The sequence below is a fragment of the Tigriopus californicus genome, chromosome 7 (assembly GCF_007210705.1).
Source record: "Tigriopus californicus strain San Diego chromosome 7, Tcal_SD_v2.1, whole genome shotgun sequence".
NCBI classification, from domain to species: domain Eukaryota; kingdom Metazoa; phylum Arthropoda; class Copepoda; order Harpacticoida; family Harpacticidae; genus Tigriopus; species Tigriopus californicus.
The window spans coordinates 5,915,296-5,929,736 of NC_081446.1; the positions used below are offsets into that span (position 1 = coordinate 5,915,296).

Genomic DNA, 14,441 nt, shown 5'->3' on the forward strand with positions numbered 1-14,441 from the left:
CTCAGAGCTGAAACTAGTTAGGATATAAGTTTGAAATGCATGTTGTAGCCATTATTGTACAACAGAAATAAAAACTGTCTTTTGGATCAAAATCGAATGAAAAATGTATTAGTTTGTAGCCAAGTATGTCTGTCAATATTGATGTTGTTTGGATAATTGGCTCTGATGAACAAGGTAAGCTTGACCCTGAAATCTGCTCTCATGGAAACTTAAATGGCTGGACTAACTTTGACGGAACTAGGCTAGCTAGGCTGAAGAACAGGCCTACAGCTGAGGATAAGGGAGTTTAAAGCCCAGGCCGGATCAGGGTGGCTCAAAAAATTGTGAACGGTCCTGAATCATCCCTCCATTTAACCTCTAATTCACTCATGCCTGCCCATCTAGGGAGGTATCGCAACATTCCAATCTCGTATTTATCCCCATTGCATATGTATAACCCACTTGCAGTCAAAAATGTCCCAAATCCTTTCAACCACCCCTGGCTCGGACCTAAATTTCTCATCACCGCTCGATCGATAGGAGCTCCTTCCGTCGCCGGTCGTTCCGCAAGGGCCTTTTCCAGCCCTTATGCCCGTTGGAGTCCAAGTAAGCACGCAGGCATCAGCTACGGACTAGCTACTAAGACGACGCACAACGTCCATCGGCGACGCAGGCTTTGATCCACGTCAACAAAACTGATGAAAAATAGCCAGTCTCAAAATCCGAAAGGTCCGATCTCATGTTGGATTACTCGATGTTTCTAGGGCTCCTTTCAAGCGACATTTTAAGTTTCGTTTGATGTCGCAGGTCCAGCGATCATCGAGGCCTGAACAGGCCTTAAGACGCTTAATAAGACCTCGAGCGGGCCATAAGTTCTTGATAGACCGACCGAGTTGTCATTTTTGAGTCACGACTCTTCGCTCGTGAACGGAATCACAACTCTCGTGTGTGTGTCTTTATCCAAAGTTATGGCTATGACAAATGAGGGTCTCGGGGGTCTAGCGACACAATCCGCTCAGTCGCCATCAAGGCTCAGCTGAGACTTCGTTTGAAAAGGCNTAAGACCTCGAGCGGGCTTTAAATTTACCCCGCTAAGCTGAAAATGTGACCACGTTATTTATCACCAAATAATTGCCACCCCAATTGTTGAAGTTCATTTGATAAAGGGTTTGGAGAGGAAGTAAAATGACATGTATTATCTTTCAAAGTTAGGTTGGCTTTGTTCAGATGAGCTTAGGTTAAAATAGTTGAGGGTTCACTACAAAAGTAGGATCGCCAACTCATTGGTGGAGAATAACGTCTACACTGAAAATGGGCCGTCGGCTGGCCCAGACCGGTTTTTACCTTGTGTTAGCTTGTTACGTGATAGATCAGAATTGCATAAGTTCTTGATAGACAGACCGAGTTGTCATTTTTGAGTCACGACTCTTCGCTCGTGAAAGGAATCACAACTCTCGTGTGTGTGTCTTTATCCAAAGTTATGGCTATGACAAATGAAGGTCTCAGGGGTCTAGCGACACAATCCGCTCAGTCGCCATCAAGGCTCAGCTGAGACTTCGTTTGAAAAGGCTGTGAAGGCCAGGCCGTGCGAGATAGAGTCTCACGCTTCAGCCATTCTGGCCTGAAGTGCTCCTCTTACGTTATTGCTCCTCGACCTCGGAACAGAGGCCACCCAGACCAGTAGATCGCACTTAAGTGTGTGTTGTTCCTCTTCTGCCAGTGAATGAATGGGTGATCGACGATCGGCCGAGCTAAACTTGCTTACCAAGGTGGTCACCGAACGAAGAAAGACAATTCATTTCCCTGTTGCAGGGACGATGGTGGTGAGGTACTGGTGGGCTGTGGGCCGAACCTCGAACTAACATACGTACTTACCACCACATACATGCATACATACATACATACACACCTACATACATGTAACTCCTTTGACGTGCTGCGTGCTGGTCTCGCTTGAACTGCCCGGGGTAAGGTGGAGCAGTGCTTTTGGAAATAAGTGGCTGTGGGCCTGAACGCAGTACATCAGTACATACATACACATGTTACTGATGAGCGGATACCCTCCAAATACACATCGTACATATCTAGAGGTCGTCGCTGTTCCAACATCCAGCCAGAGATGCTGCCAACACGAGCTTGGGAGAGCCAAGGATATTGTTGCTAAAAAGCACCCTCAGTAAGTGAGTGAGAGAGTGTATCAGTGATTGGGTTGAGTGAGCGAGTGTACTCCAAAGAAACCCTAGTCTCGAGCCGATCGGCCATGTTGATCATGGGTGGACATCAACTGGAGAGGACGGCCAAGAATACCAATGGGCAAGATTGGGTGCTGCCAGTGACCTCCTGTGGGTAGGAGGGGGAGGTCATGGTGTGTGAGAGACCCGCCAGTGCTCAAGTTGTTCGACTCCACTCTCGCCAATCCGAATCCAGGTGAGACACACACAAACAAAGGAAGAGAGAGAGAAAGAATTTCGGACCCATCGAGATCAATGGCTCATTCGTGTATGAACACTGAACTGACGGTGAAGGGGGAGTTGATACTCAAAAAGGATCGATGGCTAGGTCGGTCTTCGTGCGTTCGGGACAGTTGTGCCTGGGTTGGACCTAGAGCGCCAATCGTCATATAGCTACTCATAACCTCAAATGACGCTATATTGCGGGAAGAGTTGAATCGGCGATCGTGGGTTTGGCAAGTTAGAGGAAATCAACGGTCGCCGCACAGGGTTTCTTACTTCATAAAGCCACCTGTTTTTGCGAATTTTGTCCATAACCAACCGTTATGGCTTATGGGTTGTGAACTCGTCAACCGTTCTTGGGTATGACATTTTATGATAGAGCCCACTAGGAACTTGAGATGCCTCTTATTCGCATTGCTTGAAAAACGTCATTTAGAGTCCTCATAAATGGAGACCTCGTTCGATGTTTTTCGCTCCACTTTCGTGGATTTCGTTTTCCTAAAGTACGCTTTTGGGTTGATGTAGGGATGAACGAAAATAAACTGCCTTGGCAAAAACAACTGGATTCGTCAGTTTTCCAAACTGGTCCCCCCCTTCCTATCCTCCTCCTCGACAAAAATCAGAGAGTGTGAGACGGACGGACCCGAGAGATGGACTTGCTCCACAGACGACCCAAATCCACCGCATAGTAACGTTTTGCTTTAGACGCACTGTCCGGTGCGTTTTTGCACAAATCTATTACTTTACGCATCGTACATATTGCACACCTTCACATCGCAAAAGGCTCCGGGGGTAAAAGAAGAAAGAGGATTGACCTGGCAATCCCTAAATTCAAATTACGATGATGGATTCTTGGCATTTTTGGGCTTAAGTTCGAAACGATAAATCCAGTTGCCTTTAAGAATCCCTTTACAAATCATTAAAAGAACATGGTTGTCATCGATCTCCAAAACTTCGAGCTCTTAAAGACATTGATGTTTCACTGGAATGAAGAAAAAAAATGTCGAATAAAACACGCATATAGGTAACGCAGCTTATGAAACCAAAAAAAAAATCGTTCCAGCCATTCTTAACTAATGTTTTTTTTACAAAGGTAGGACTTTAACGAGTGTAAAACTTTAGTTAACTCGAAATTAGTTTGCCAAACTGCTAGATTGAAACTTATCGTAATATTTGTGACAAGCGGTGAATGTTGCATATAGTACAGTAGGAAGCTTAGGGAAGCTTTTGACCAGATAAGCTTACTTTTCTATACTATGCTCGTAAGTAGAACAGCCCTGACGGGGTTGGAATCAGTGATGGGAAACATCGAGATTGATCGAATTTCTGCCACTTTTTGCCTCAAGTGGCAGAAAATGGCAGAAAGTGGCAGGAAATGGCAAAAAATGGCAAAAAATGGCAGAAATTGCTGGAAGGTGGTCAAAAATGCCCGCCGGTGTTTAGAATGGCCGATCATGATTCTGAAAGATGTCAAAGACAAGAAGGATATGGGTTGGATAAGTTTTTCAAGTGTCCTTAGCTACAAAGCATATTGATATAGCATGTGCTGAAATGCAAAATGTTCCTCAAATATTGATATTTACACTGTTTGATGGTTGATTGAATTGATAACAGTATCCATAGACCACTTGCAGTATCCAAGGCCTAGCCACAACAATTACAGTTTTTTTTCCACAGTCATCAAAATGGTTATTGAATATGATATGAGTTTTTTAAATGCAATCGTCGTCATTTCGACTTTAAAAAGTTTAGTTCAAATGGCATCCCTAACTCAAATCGATTGCAGTGGCAAAATTCAAACTCGATCACACACCAATGACGTTTAGTGGTTGTATCTCAGATTCGATGCAAAATACCCATCCCAACGTATCAAAACTACACACAAGTAGGCTTAAAAATTAACGGAAGCGATCGTAAATGCAAGAAAAAGATGATTTAGAATAATACAAAGAATTCTATTTTCTGCCATTTTTGGCCATTTTCTGCCATTTTCTGCCACCAATTTCTGCCAGCTGGTAGAAAATGGCTTTTAATGGTTTCTCATCCCTGGCTGGAATGCTTTGTCTTTGAGGTTCGGTAATCCTCAAAAGGGAAGAAGGTTCAGTATTTGGCTTGGAGATACCTTCAGTCGTAGTCGTGGAATTCGAAGTGGTAGTACTGTTCTAAACATGGTCGTTCTTTTTTTGAGGTAAGAATGGTTTTGTCATACGAATCAAGTGATTTTAACAATGCCATACATGAATGAACCCACAAATTGAGGAAAAATGTAGGATTACTTTGCGGATGGAGTCTTTTTGTATGTTAATTCCATATAGTTTGTATCGCTGGATGAAAAGCACACACTTCTGCACTAAAGGCATATTTTTGTTGGGGTTTAAGGAATCTGGCGAGATCCTCCACCAACTCGTGGAACGCAGCATTCCCCGTTGGCTTTTATTGTGTTGTGATTGGATCAACTTAATTATACACTAAGAATTCGACCCCATTCTAATGAAAACCTTTTATTACTTACCTCAGTTCGACAAAAAACCGATGGATAGAGTACTTACAGTTTTTTTCCCGTGCTCCACTCATGAAGTATAGAGAGTTGGGCTCGTTTTACTTGGATTTGGAAGCAATCCCTACTTCGGTCGTGACAGAGAAAAAATGTATTATGTCATATCTTCAGGAAGCCAAAGTGTTATATTTCGCCCACCATACATGTTGGGAGAAAAGACAAGAAGTGAACTGTGTTACTTTAAGCACCCTCGAATCCGTTTCTCCGTGCTCTTTTTCGTAATTTTCATATGGCCCTTTACAGAATTAGTTTGTTTCTTTTGAGGACACTTGAAAGGCTCTTCTACATTTGTGGGGCAATTATTCGGCGTGGAATAAATGTACTACGTGTTGGAGTAGGCCAATGTTGAACATGGTAAAAAGGAAGACCGAAAAGTTTCGGGAGAATGACTACCTGCCACTAAGCCTCTCACACGAACAAAGGACAGAGTATCGTCTTGGAACCTGAGAATTGTGTGGCTTCCATGATTACGTACTTTTTCTCATTTCATCCTGTTAGGAAGAATCTTCTCCTTCTCTCAAGCTCCTTTTGCTAGCTGCGCACGAAACAATTCTAGTTTTTGCTTGGAATCTCGATATTTTGTTGAATAGTACAATATATACAAAAAAAATCAGACCTATTAATAGCTGACTTCCTTGATTTTAACACCAATTTAAGATCACTTTTCAAGCTACTTTTGAAATTCAAAATGTTGTATAAACTCCATTCTTTTCTATTGGCATGCTTTCTTTCGATATGGAATTAATTCCACTTGAGTAACTGTGAACCATGATGGGTTTGTTCGTGGATGAACTTGCTCAGTGAATATGTTCTCTAACTCGAGTGATCCTTGGATGTTCATAACTTGTCGCAATATCGTGAAAGATCTTTAAATCAAGAAGACAGTCAACCTGAAAGTTGTCATGTCATTTCAGCCATTCAAAAACCTGTTGAAGTGATCCAAACTTTGCCTTGCCTTAGGCTAGAATCCCGTAAGCATAAAAATAATGGACGACAGATCATTGCGGAAAAATGAAAAACCTATGTTTGCTCAGATAAACGGTCAATTGACTTCTTATCATTTGACAATTTATTTAAGGAAATGAACAGGTACAAGAGTACAGGTTTGGCGAGACTTGTTAATTTTTTAAGGCTACTTAATTATTTTGATAGCAATATTAGTATTGATTTTATATTACAAATCCGAGTAAATGAAACTAATCAAAGCAACAGAATCGCCAAAAGGAGATGATCAAAATAAGCACCCTTTTCGGGACAATTTCACACATTTGTGATTTCGAGATCTTGTTCCTTACTTGAGAATTTTACCAAAGTTTCTAAAATTAATTTGCAACTGGTTCAATCCTTGAGATGGCCAGCAAACTAAACAGAGCAATACAATGACGCTGCAACAATTAAAGCAAAAGTATTCTGGAACATACATACTTTCCTATTGACTCCTTGTTAAACTTAGTCCGTGTTCCAATGTGCGCCTTGTGGCTCAAATTCAGCGCAGATACTAACCAGCCTAATAGACAATATGTCTATTTGAAAACCTTTTACAACTTTAATCGACTATTGACTTTTATCAAAAGATTCCTCTTACGAAGGGATTCTCCATTAAACGATGTTGAGTCCTAGGCCAGTGAAGACCACGCAGTTTGGGTATATCATTGTCCTGGACCGCTGCGACAAGATATGTAAAATGAAATGAAGAGGTATTACTGTCGTTCTACGGTTTGAGAGCCAAGAGAAATGTTGATGGGTGTGACTACAGATTGCATCTTCTTTTATATTAATGAAAACTTCCAGCACAATTCTTGATATAATTTGAAAATGTCTACGTGTCTCTCGTGTTCTAGAGCATACCAAGCGAATGCCAAAACGTTGGGACTATTGCATTGATTTGTGTTCCCTCATATCGGCTTCAGTTCTTGGCAGAGAGTTGGTCTTTAGTCTCTTTTCTATGAAATCGCGATGTCAAGGAGTTCCTTTGGGAGGAAAAAAATATTTCTCTTATGGGTTTGAATACCCTTCCTGAGCTTCAAACGGTTTTGTCAGAAGCAGTACGTAGATCTGCAAAGAAATCCGGATTAGGAAACGAAGTTTAAATTTAGTCATAAAATCAGTTTCAGGGATATTCAAACGATTTGTAGTTTCAGGGACTGAGGAAATGTGCGCGTACTTCTAAAGTTCCCAGATAGTCTATTGAACATGCTAGCCACTAAAAAGGCATAATCGCCCCGTTGATCTGTCAAAATCCTACTCCTTCAACTGACATGTCTCCTCTCAGCAGTTTTTGAGGGCCTCTCGTGAGTTGTATTGAATGGAAGTTCACTAGTATGGCTTCTCCGTTCTTCGAGGGTCGTGGATCTCTTCAATGCTATGTGGATCTCGAGTCTCGAGCCACCGACGTGGAAAAAGCTGTTGAGTAATTGCCTCTCCAGTGTTCCACTGGTTCCATTGGTTTCACTCATGTGTTATGTCCCCACGAGTTCCACAGACCTTTTCGTAACCTCGCGATGTTCTCTCTGCAGTTGTTCCTCCCACGATCGACAAGGCACGGAACTTGTCTCAGTCCTCTGGCAGAGCATTCTTGGTCAGCACGCGCCTCTCTACTCTCCAACGGGTAAACGCGCCGCGTTAAGGGCACTACTTCCTACTAGCGGGGAACTCCTCGGGCATGGGGAGGGCAGTCGTATAAAAGACCGCCAAACTGGAAGACTTCTTTTCACGTGCAGCACATAAAACCAGTTCGAGCTTTGCTTAGTTGTGATAGTCGTGATGACCACTCTATCATGAGCAATGAGGCCAATGGCAGTATCACGAGACCTTGGTTTAGCTTCAAGTGAAAACAAGGCGTATGTTACGTTTTCGAAATAATCATGAAGCATAATCTTGATCACTTTGATTGAAAGTGAAGAATTTTGTCCCATTTGGTTCTCATGTCGTGGAAGTGTTTACGTTTTGATATGACACGCTCATATCTAGTCTTTGGGACAAATTGTGATGGTTTTTCAGACTGTGTTTGGGCGATCAGAGCTACCCGGTTTGAATCTTGCGATACTTCGGGGCTATGAACTATACACATTCAACCCACCATAAAACTTCGCGTTTTTGCCATCTCCAATGTATTCCTACTCTTACTTCCAACAGGATAACATTGGCCAAGTAGGAGTACTTGACAACTCCAAAAGTCTTGGACCGACTAACACGCACCTGCCCAACAACAAAAACGTGAGTCCTGGAAGACCTCCTGGCGTGTCAACAACTAGTGCCAGTACTGGATGTGGTAGTCATCTTAGTGGGGAAGCATTTTCGCATCCTTTGGCTGCTGCTGCTGCTGCAGCTAGCCATTCTAACCACAATGGTTACTTTACCCATCCAAATTATGACCAAGCCAACTGTAATGGCTTGTCCCTGACCGGCCCCTCTCATTTCCCTGGAGCCTCACATGAGGCCACTCAACGGCTTGGCGCTGACCATGGCCAATCTAGAACCTTTTCACAAACACCCTTGGGTCATGCTCAAGGGGGACTAACTGGTCATCCCGGCAACATCTCAAGGCATCGTCCAAGTTTGAGTGATTCTGCTAGCTCTGATAGAGTTCAAGCCAGCACTCCCACCATGGGAAAGAAAAGGTATGAAAGTGATAATTGTTTTGTGTTGAATTGGAACCTAGTTAATTTCCTGTTACTAGTTCCATTCACTTGTTCCAATTCAATGTTTATGGCCTAAAACTAGAAGTCTGCATCGAGGTTGTGAATACGATTGTGGGCAAGGGAGCGGAAAGAGAAAGGTGCGTGAAGTAGGGATAAAATCTTTTCTAATTGGAGAATTATCTAAAGCGAGAATGAAGAGTTAAAGTTCAGACTTGGATTCTCAAAAGTGTCGGCCAACGTCCCTAGAAACGGTCCCTTGGGCGTAAAAATTAAGACCTAGGTTGAAACAAGATTCGTCTTTGTCTTTGGAAACAAAGCAATATTGCTTTCCATTTAACATCAATATTGTTCGGAGAGAAACCAATAACCTCTCACCTCCGCTCATGAATAGTGAAATAAATGACCGCATGTGCCTCATTTTGAAAAGACTCCAGAGGGTTTAAGATGACATAGACTGCCTAGTTACGTGTCTGATATTGCCGTTGGTTACATAATAAAATCTAAACCACTGTTTAGAATATTGATCGATTAAACGAAGTGAAGAATGGGATACATTAACAACTCGCTCAATTTGCAACAGGTGAGATAATCCTGCAGTTCCTACGTCAGGAATGGTTGAAGTCTGAGAGTAACATTTATGACGACGGTGACGCGGTGAAAAAGGCCATTTGTGTCACACGCGTTCGTTCTAGGGCTTGTTTTTTTACGGGTAAAATGGAAATCGGCACTCAAAAAGAATTTGATTTGGTACATTTAGGTCACCACGAACAAAAAATTAAGACATAGCAAGAAAAGAAATAAGCACACAATAAAAGGAAATTATCTCCTCAAATAGGGAAAAAGTCAGTCACCCCAAAAGCATAAAGCAATTAACAATAAACATGAGGTAGACAATTGAATCCCATCTTGTTAACATTGGCTCTCCTTCAGGCATCGCCTCTACTGAACAAAAAGAGTGATGAGTCAAAACCTTTGTAGCTTCTTTTTCTGATTTTGTGTCGCCACTTGAAAGTTGGGTGAGCTACTTTCCTCTCTTTGTGCAGACTTTTATGTCAACCCATTTTTATTCGCTGCGTTTCGTTGCGTGGAAGAATTCGAGCGGGTTTTGGCACTGTCCTTTACGATTGGACTTTTTCGGAGGCTAAAAATCTTGGAAATAATCTTCCATTTAATGATGGGACTGATTTTTCTGTTATGGAATCAAACTATTCACTGAAGTACTTCTTAATAACGTACAATCGCCACGTTTTTCAACAAGTCTGTCTCTCGTGTTGAATCGAGTGAGCGTGCTCGTTTTTCACTTGTTCCAAAAGTCAAGATTAAATTTTCTTGATTGAAGAATTGAGTCCAATCTTATCATTTGTGGAATCAAAATTCTGACCACTATTTCTAAGAAGGTACCTGAAGTGATAAAAATAACGTATTAATGAGGAATAATTGAAGTTAGAGAAACGAAGAAATTCTTTTTGAAAATGACAAATTTTGTTTCTTACTTCTCTGAAAAGATTCATTTCAATGTTAAAATTTCGAGCTTTACCAAGCAGTCTCATGATTTGCATAACCCGGGGTTCAAATTTAATATATACCCAACCAAAAGAAACCAAGGGTCAAACAATCTAGTATGCGATAGATTTATGCAAATCAGAAACTTCGTTTTTGTCCTTAGTCCGTCAATCCTCATCATGAAGAATGATTCCCAAGATAATGGTAGCGTTGCTTTGGAACAAAGCATTTGAAATGGTTCCAGAAACTTCTCACATTCCTGATTTTGATACATATTGGAAGTTTAAGATACAAATCTTGTGATGAAAATCATCTACCAGTACTTAATGACCCTGGACAAGATTTTGTATTCATGAGTGTTGGACGTTGGGCCCGATCTCCAATTCTTCGTAAATGAATACATTAGTTAGCAAAGATCCTCGTACGATTGGCTGTTTGTATTCTTAGCAGAAATCTATTGGGGCAATTCTTTTTTTTTGGAAAGGCAGAAGGGAAACTTTTTTGTTTACTATGGTAGAGGAATTTTCGTTCACAATGTTGAACTGGGATAAATGATTTTGCGCATTTGTATTTTTGACTAGATTTTTTTGAGCCTTTTCGTCGTAGTATGCATTTAATTAGTGGTTCAAATTGTCATTTATTTTTTTTTATAGGAAAGACATGGATGAAATGTCCAATTACTCCGAGGATGGGACGGTGGCAAGTGGACCGGCTCGGAAACCATTGCGGCTCTCACCTAGTGAAGAGCAGAAAAAGTACGTTCGCCAAAACCATAGTGAAATTGAGAAACGACGCAGAGACAAGATGAACACCTACATTACTGAACTATCTTGTATGATCCCAACTTGTGTGGCTATGTCCAGGAAGATGGATAAACTCACCGTTCTTCGTTTGGCTGTGCAACATCTCAAGTCGTTACGAGGATCACTGACCTCGTTCACAGAGGGGCTCTACAAACCTCCAATGCTGACTGAGCAGGAGCTCAAGCAATTGATTCTTCAATCCGCAGACGGATTCCTCTTTGTGGTGGATTCGGCTCGGGGGCGAATGCTGTACGTGTCTGAATCAGTTAATCAAGTGTTGAATTATTCTCAGGGTGACCTTTTTGGGCAATCTCTCTTTGACATCTTGCATCCAAAGGATATTGCAAAGGTCAAGGAACAAATGTCTTCCTCTGATATCACGCCTCGTGAGCGCCTCATCGACTCAAAGACCATGCTACCTGTGAAAGGGGCAGCGGCGGCGGCTTCTGCCTCGCAAGTTCCACCAACTTTAGGACGCCTTTGTCCCGGTGCCCGACGGTCGTTTTACTGCCGAATGAAGGCCAAATGCAACTCCATCAAAGAAGAGCTTCCGCCGGAAACAAGTCCAAACGCTACGCCTTCATCTTCTAGGAGGTACAAAAAGTCGCATCCTGGAGACAAGAAATACGTGGTAATTCAATGCACGGGCTACCTTAAGTCTTGGGCTCTGACTAAAATGGGAACAGGGGTCACCGAAGAGCTCAACGACCCGGAAAGCCAGGACAGCAATCCATGCATGTCCTGCCTTGTGGCTGTCGGCCGTCTCAAGCCCTCTCTAGACGAGGCCATCAAAGACTCGGTAGATATGGGATTTAGGCATGTACCTGGAGTCGAATTCACTGCTAGATTAACAGTAGATGGGTTCATCTCGTATGTGGACCAACGAGTTACAACCGTATTGGGATATTTACCTCAGGAACTGGTTGGTACAAGTATTTATGGCTATGTTCAACCTACGGACCTCTCAGTAATCGAACAATGTCATAGAAAAGCTCTGACGTTCAAAGAGGAGGTGAAGACCACAAGATTTCGGTTTCGCTCCAAAGATGGGGAGTTCTTTTGCTTGGAGGCCAGTTGGCGACAGTTCCGGAATCCATGGAACAAAGAGATTGAGTATATCGTGTCCAAATATTTTTTTTGTGTGGCCAATGACGAGGATTCTGGCCAAGAGTCCAGCCAAATGATCTCAAACATGACGGATCCTTCCGTTCATCAGAACTCGTATGGGTCATCCGGTGGTGATATTAACTTCTTTAGTGACCCAGGTCGAAGTCAGTCGCGTTCTAGTCATGTATCAACTGACTTTCAAAAGGCGATCACTAGTCATGCGGACGCGGCCAAAATTGGGCGTCAAATTGCTGAAGAGCTCCAGTCCCGCAATTGCAACTCGGACTCATCCAGTAACAGTCCAATATCACGGCTTGTTCAAAACAGTAGTCCCAATGATTTCAACAACCCTAGCTCAATTCCCCCTCCAGTGGGTGGCCCTTACTCAGCTGAAACTTCGAATCAAGCCAATCCTTCACTAATGCAAGAGGCCTTGGAAGCAGTTAAAGAGGAACAACTCATGGCATCGAATCCACCCAGTGTTATGTCTATGGGCCTCTCATCTGGCATGAACCGAGGGATGTCTCCGGGTCCACCTATGGGAGGAGTCCGCAATCAATCATGTGATTCAGCCGGAGAAGAGGTGTGTACGCCCACCATGCTCAATAGCGGCACAGACTCGTCGTCAGAAATGGACCGAGGTCCCAAAGAAGGCGGTAATGACGAAGCTGCAATGGCTGTCATCATGAGTTTGTTGGAGGCTGATGCAGGCCTCGGAGGTCCCGTCGACTTTTCCGGACTCCCTTGGCCGCTTCCCTGAAGACTGTTGTTAGAAATAATGGATTTCGATCCGACAAAATCAAATTGTTAGCCGATATATTGTTACTTTTAGAGACGCTACATGTAATTCTTCGTGTCTAACTCAAAACTACTATTTGTACGACCACTTTCACAAATATTTGGTGTTGCACTGTGTGTTGTATCAGCACGGCCACTTTCAACCCTCCATTGGACAGGAAATGCAATTCAAAACCGCACTCTTAAGCTGTGAACCATTCTCAGGGTTCAAGACCATATCCGGTACGCATGTGATATCCTCCTTTCAAAAAGATTATTTCCAAAAAAATAGCGGCATTCCAGCTGAATATCATCTTTACCTTCAGAAATGCTCACGCCAATATATCCCAAAGTAAATGCTATCCCTAGTCTGGCTTTTATAATGATAATCCTCAAAAAAAAAATTATTTAGTAAACTCACTTCTATTATGTAAATCTGTGAGTTTCATCCCATGGAATGTCTTACCCCCTGGCCCTCTTATGTTCGTTTTCAAACGACAGTCCTTAGTGAAAATTGTGGCTAAACGTTGAAGGAAAATGTGTCTAGGGTGACATCTATTGCTCGTTTAATATCAGGTGTTTATGTCAAATTACTATGTTTGTACGTTAGCCGTCCTCTTGTAGCCAAGTTTTGGTTGCGAAACGCGAGAGAAAAAGTCCTTCGTGATGAAGTAGCACTTGATATCCCAAATCCCTCCAAGAAGTCTTTGAGCCCAGAAATATGCAACTTTGCTCACTTTCTGAAACGAGAGAAATCAGATACGGTCTTATCTGTTACCCCAACTCTCTTGTCACCGAGAAAACGAATCTGATCTTCATTGGAATGACGACAAGAATAATTCTGAAACAGTGCAAGCGGGTTCCAAAAACCCAATAGCTTCAATGGAGTAGGTTGTTTCGTCCTAATCTCGTGAACTTGGAACACTCTTTTTGTCAACCTGGCCCTATACTCGTGTGGTCTATTATTTGAATAAACTCAATAGCTCAAAATGACAAGACAGTTCTTTTAATTGGGCCTTACAATATTATAAGCACGAAAATTATCATAGTCTCTACTTGGACAGAAATTTGTAAATCTTCAATCTGTATCAAAGGCATGCACAACCTGGAGTCATGAAATAGTGGACTTAAGCCAAGGTCTTGAATAGTGGGACATTGTCGGATCAGCTGCCTTCTAATTATTATTAGTGCTTTGAAAATGTATGTCGAAGAACAGTGCTTGAAATGAAGTAAATTTACTTTAAGATAGAAGGAAGGCCTTCTTGATCAAAACACTATATCCACGAGATGAGCAACATTCATGCCACCAAATCTGATCCGAATGTGCAGATTAAACGGCATTTAAAAGAAAAAAATGACCGATTTCGAGGAAATACAAAATACACTTAACATTACAAATGTTTACGTAGGTATAAAACTAGATGACCGCATCAATACAAACGAATCTTAAAACACATCCCATCAACTTATTTTTCATATCTGAAAAGCTGAAACAAATAGTTCACTAGTGCATAAAAAATAGCAAGCATTTTCTTTTTCAAAAGATATTCTAGTCTTTGCATTAACAATTCGTTTGTTCAATATATAGAGAAACAGTATATGTAACCCCAAAGACCTATGG

At 42.1% G+C, this 14,441-nt stretch overlaps 1 protein-coding gene across 2 annotated transcripts; it reads left to right on the forward strand.

Annotated features, from left to right (window-relative positions):
* The first annotated feature begins 1,343 nt into the window (after positions 1–1,343).
* On the forward strand, positions 1,344–12,992 carry LOC131884237 (protein cycle-like). 2 transcript variants are annotated; one of them, XM_059231951.1, is made up of 3 exons: positions 1,344–2,406; positions 8,125–8,609; positions 10,787–12,992. In XM_059231951.1, the coding sequence occupies exons 2-3, from the start codon at positions 8,596–8,598 to the stop codon at positions 12,801–12,803; spliced, it is 2,031 nt and encodes a 676-aa protein (XP_059087934.1). In that variant the 5' UTR covers positions 1,344–2,406; positions 8,125–8,595; the 3' UTR covers positions 12,804–12,992. The 2 variants fall into 2 exon arrangements, with proteins under 2 accessions (XP_059087934.1, XP_059087933.1); XM_059231950.1 differs by lacking the exon at positions 8,125–8,609.
* Positions 12,993–14,441: the final 1,449 nt, after the last annotated feature.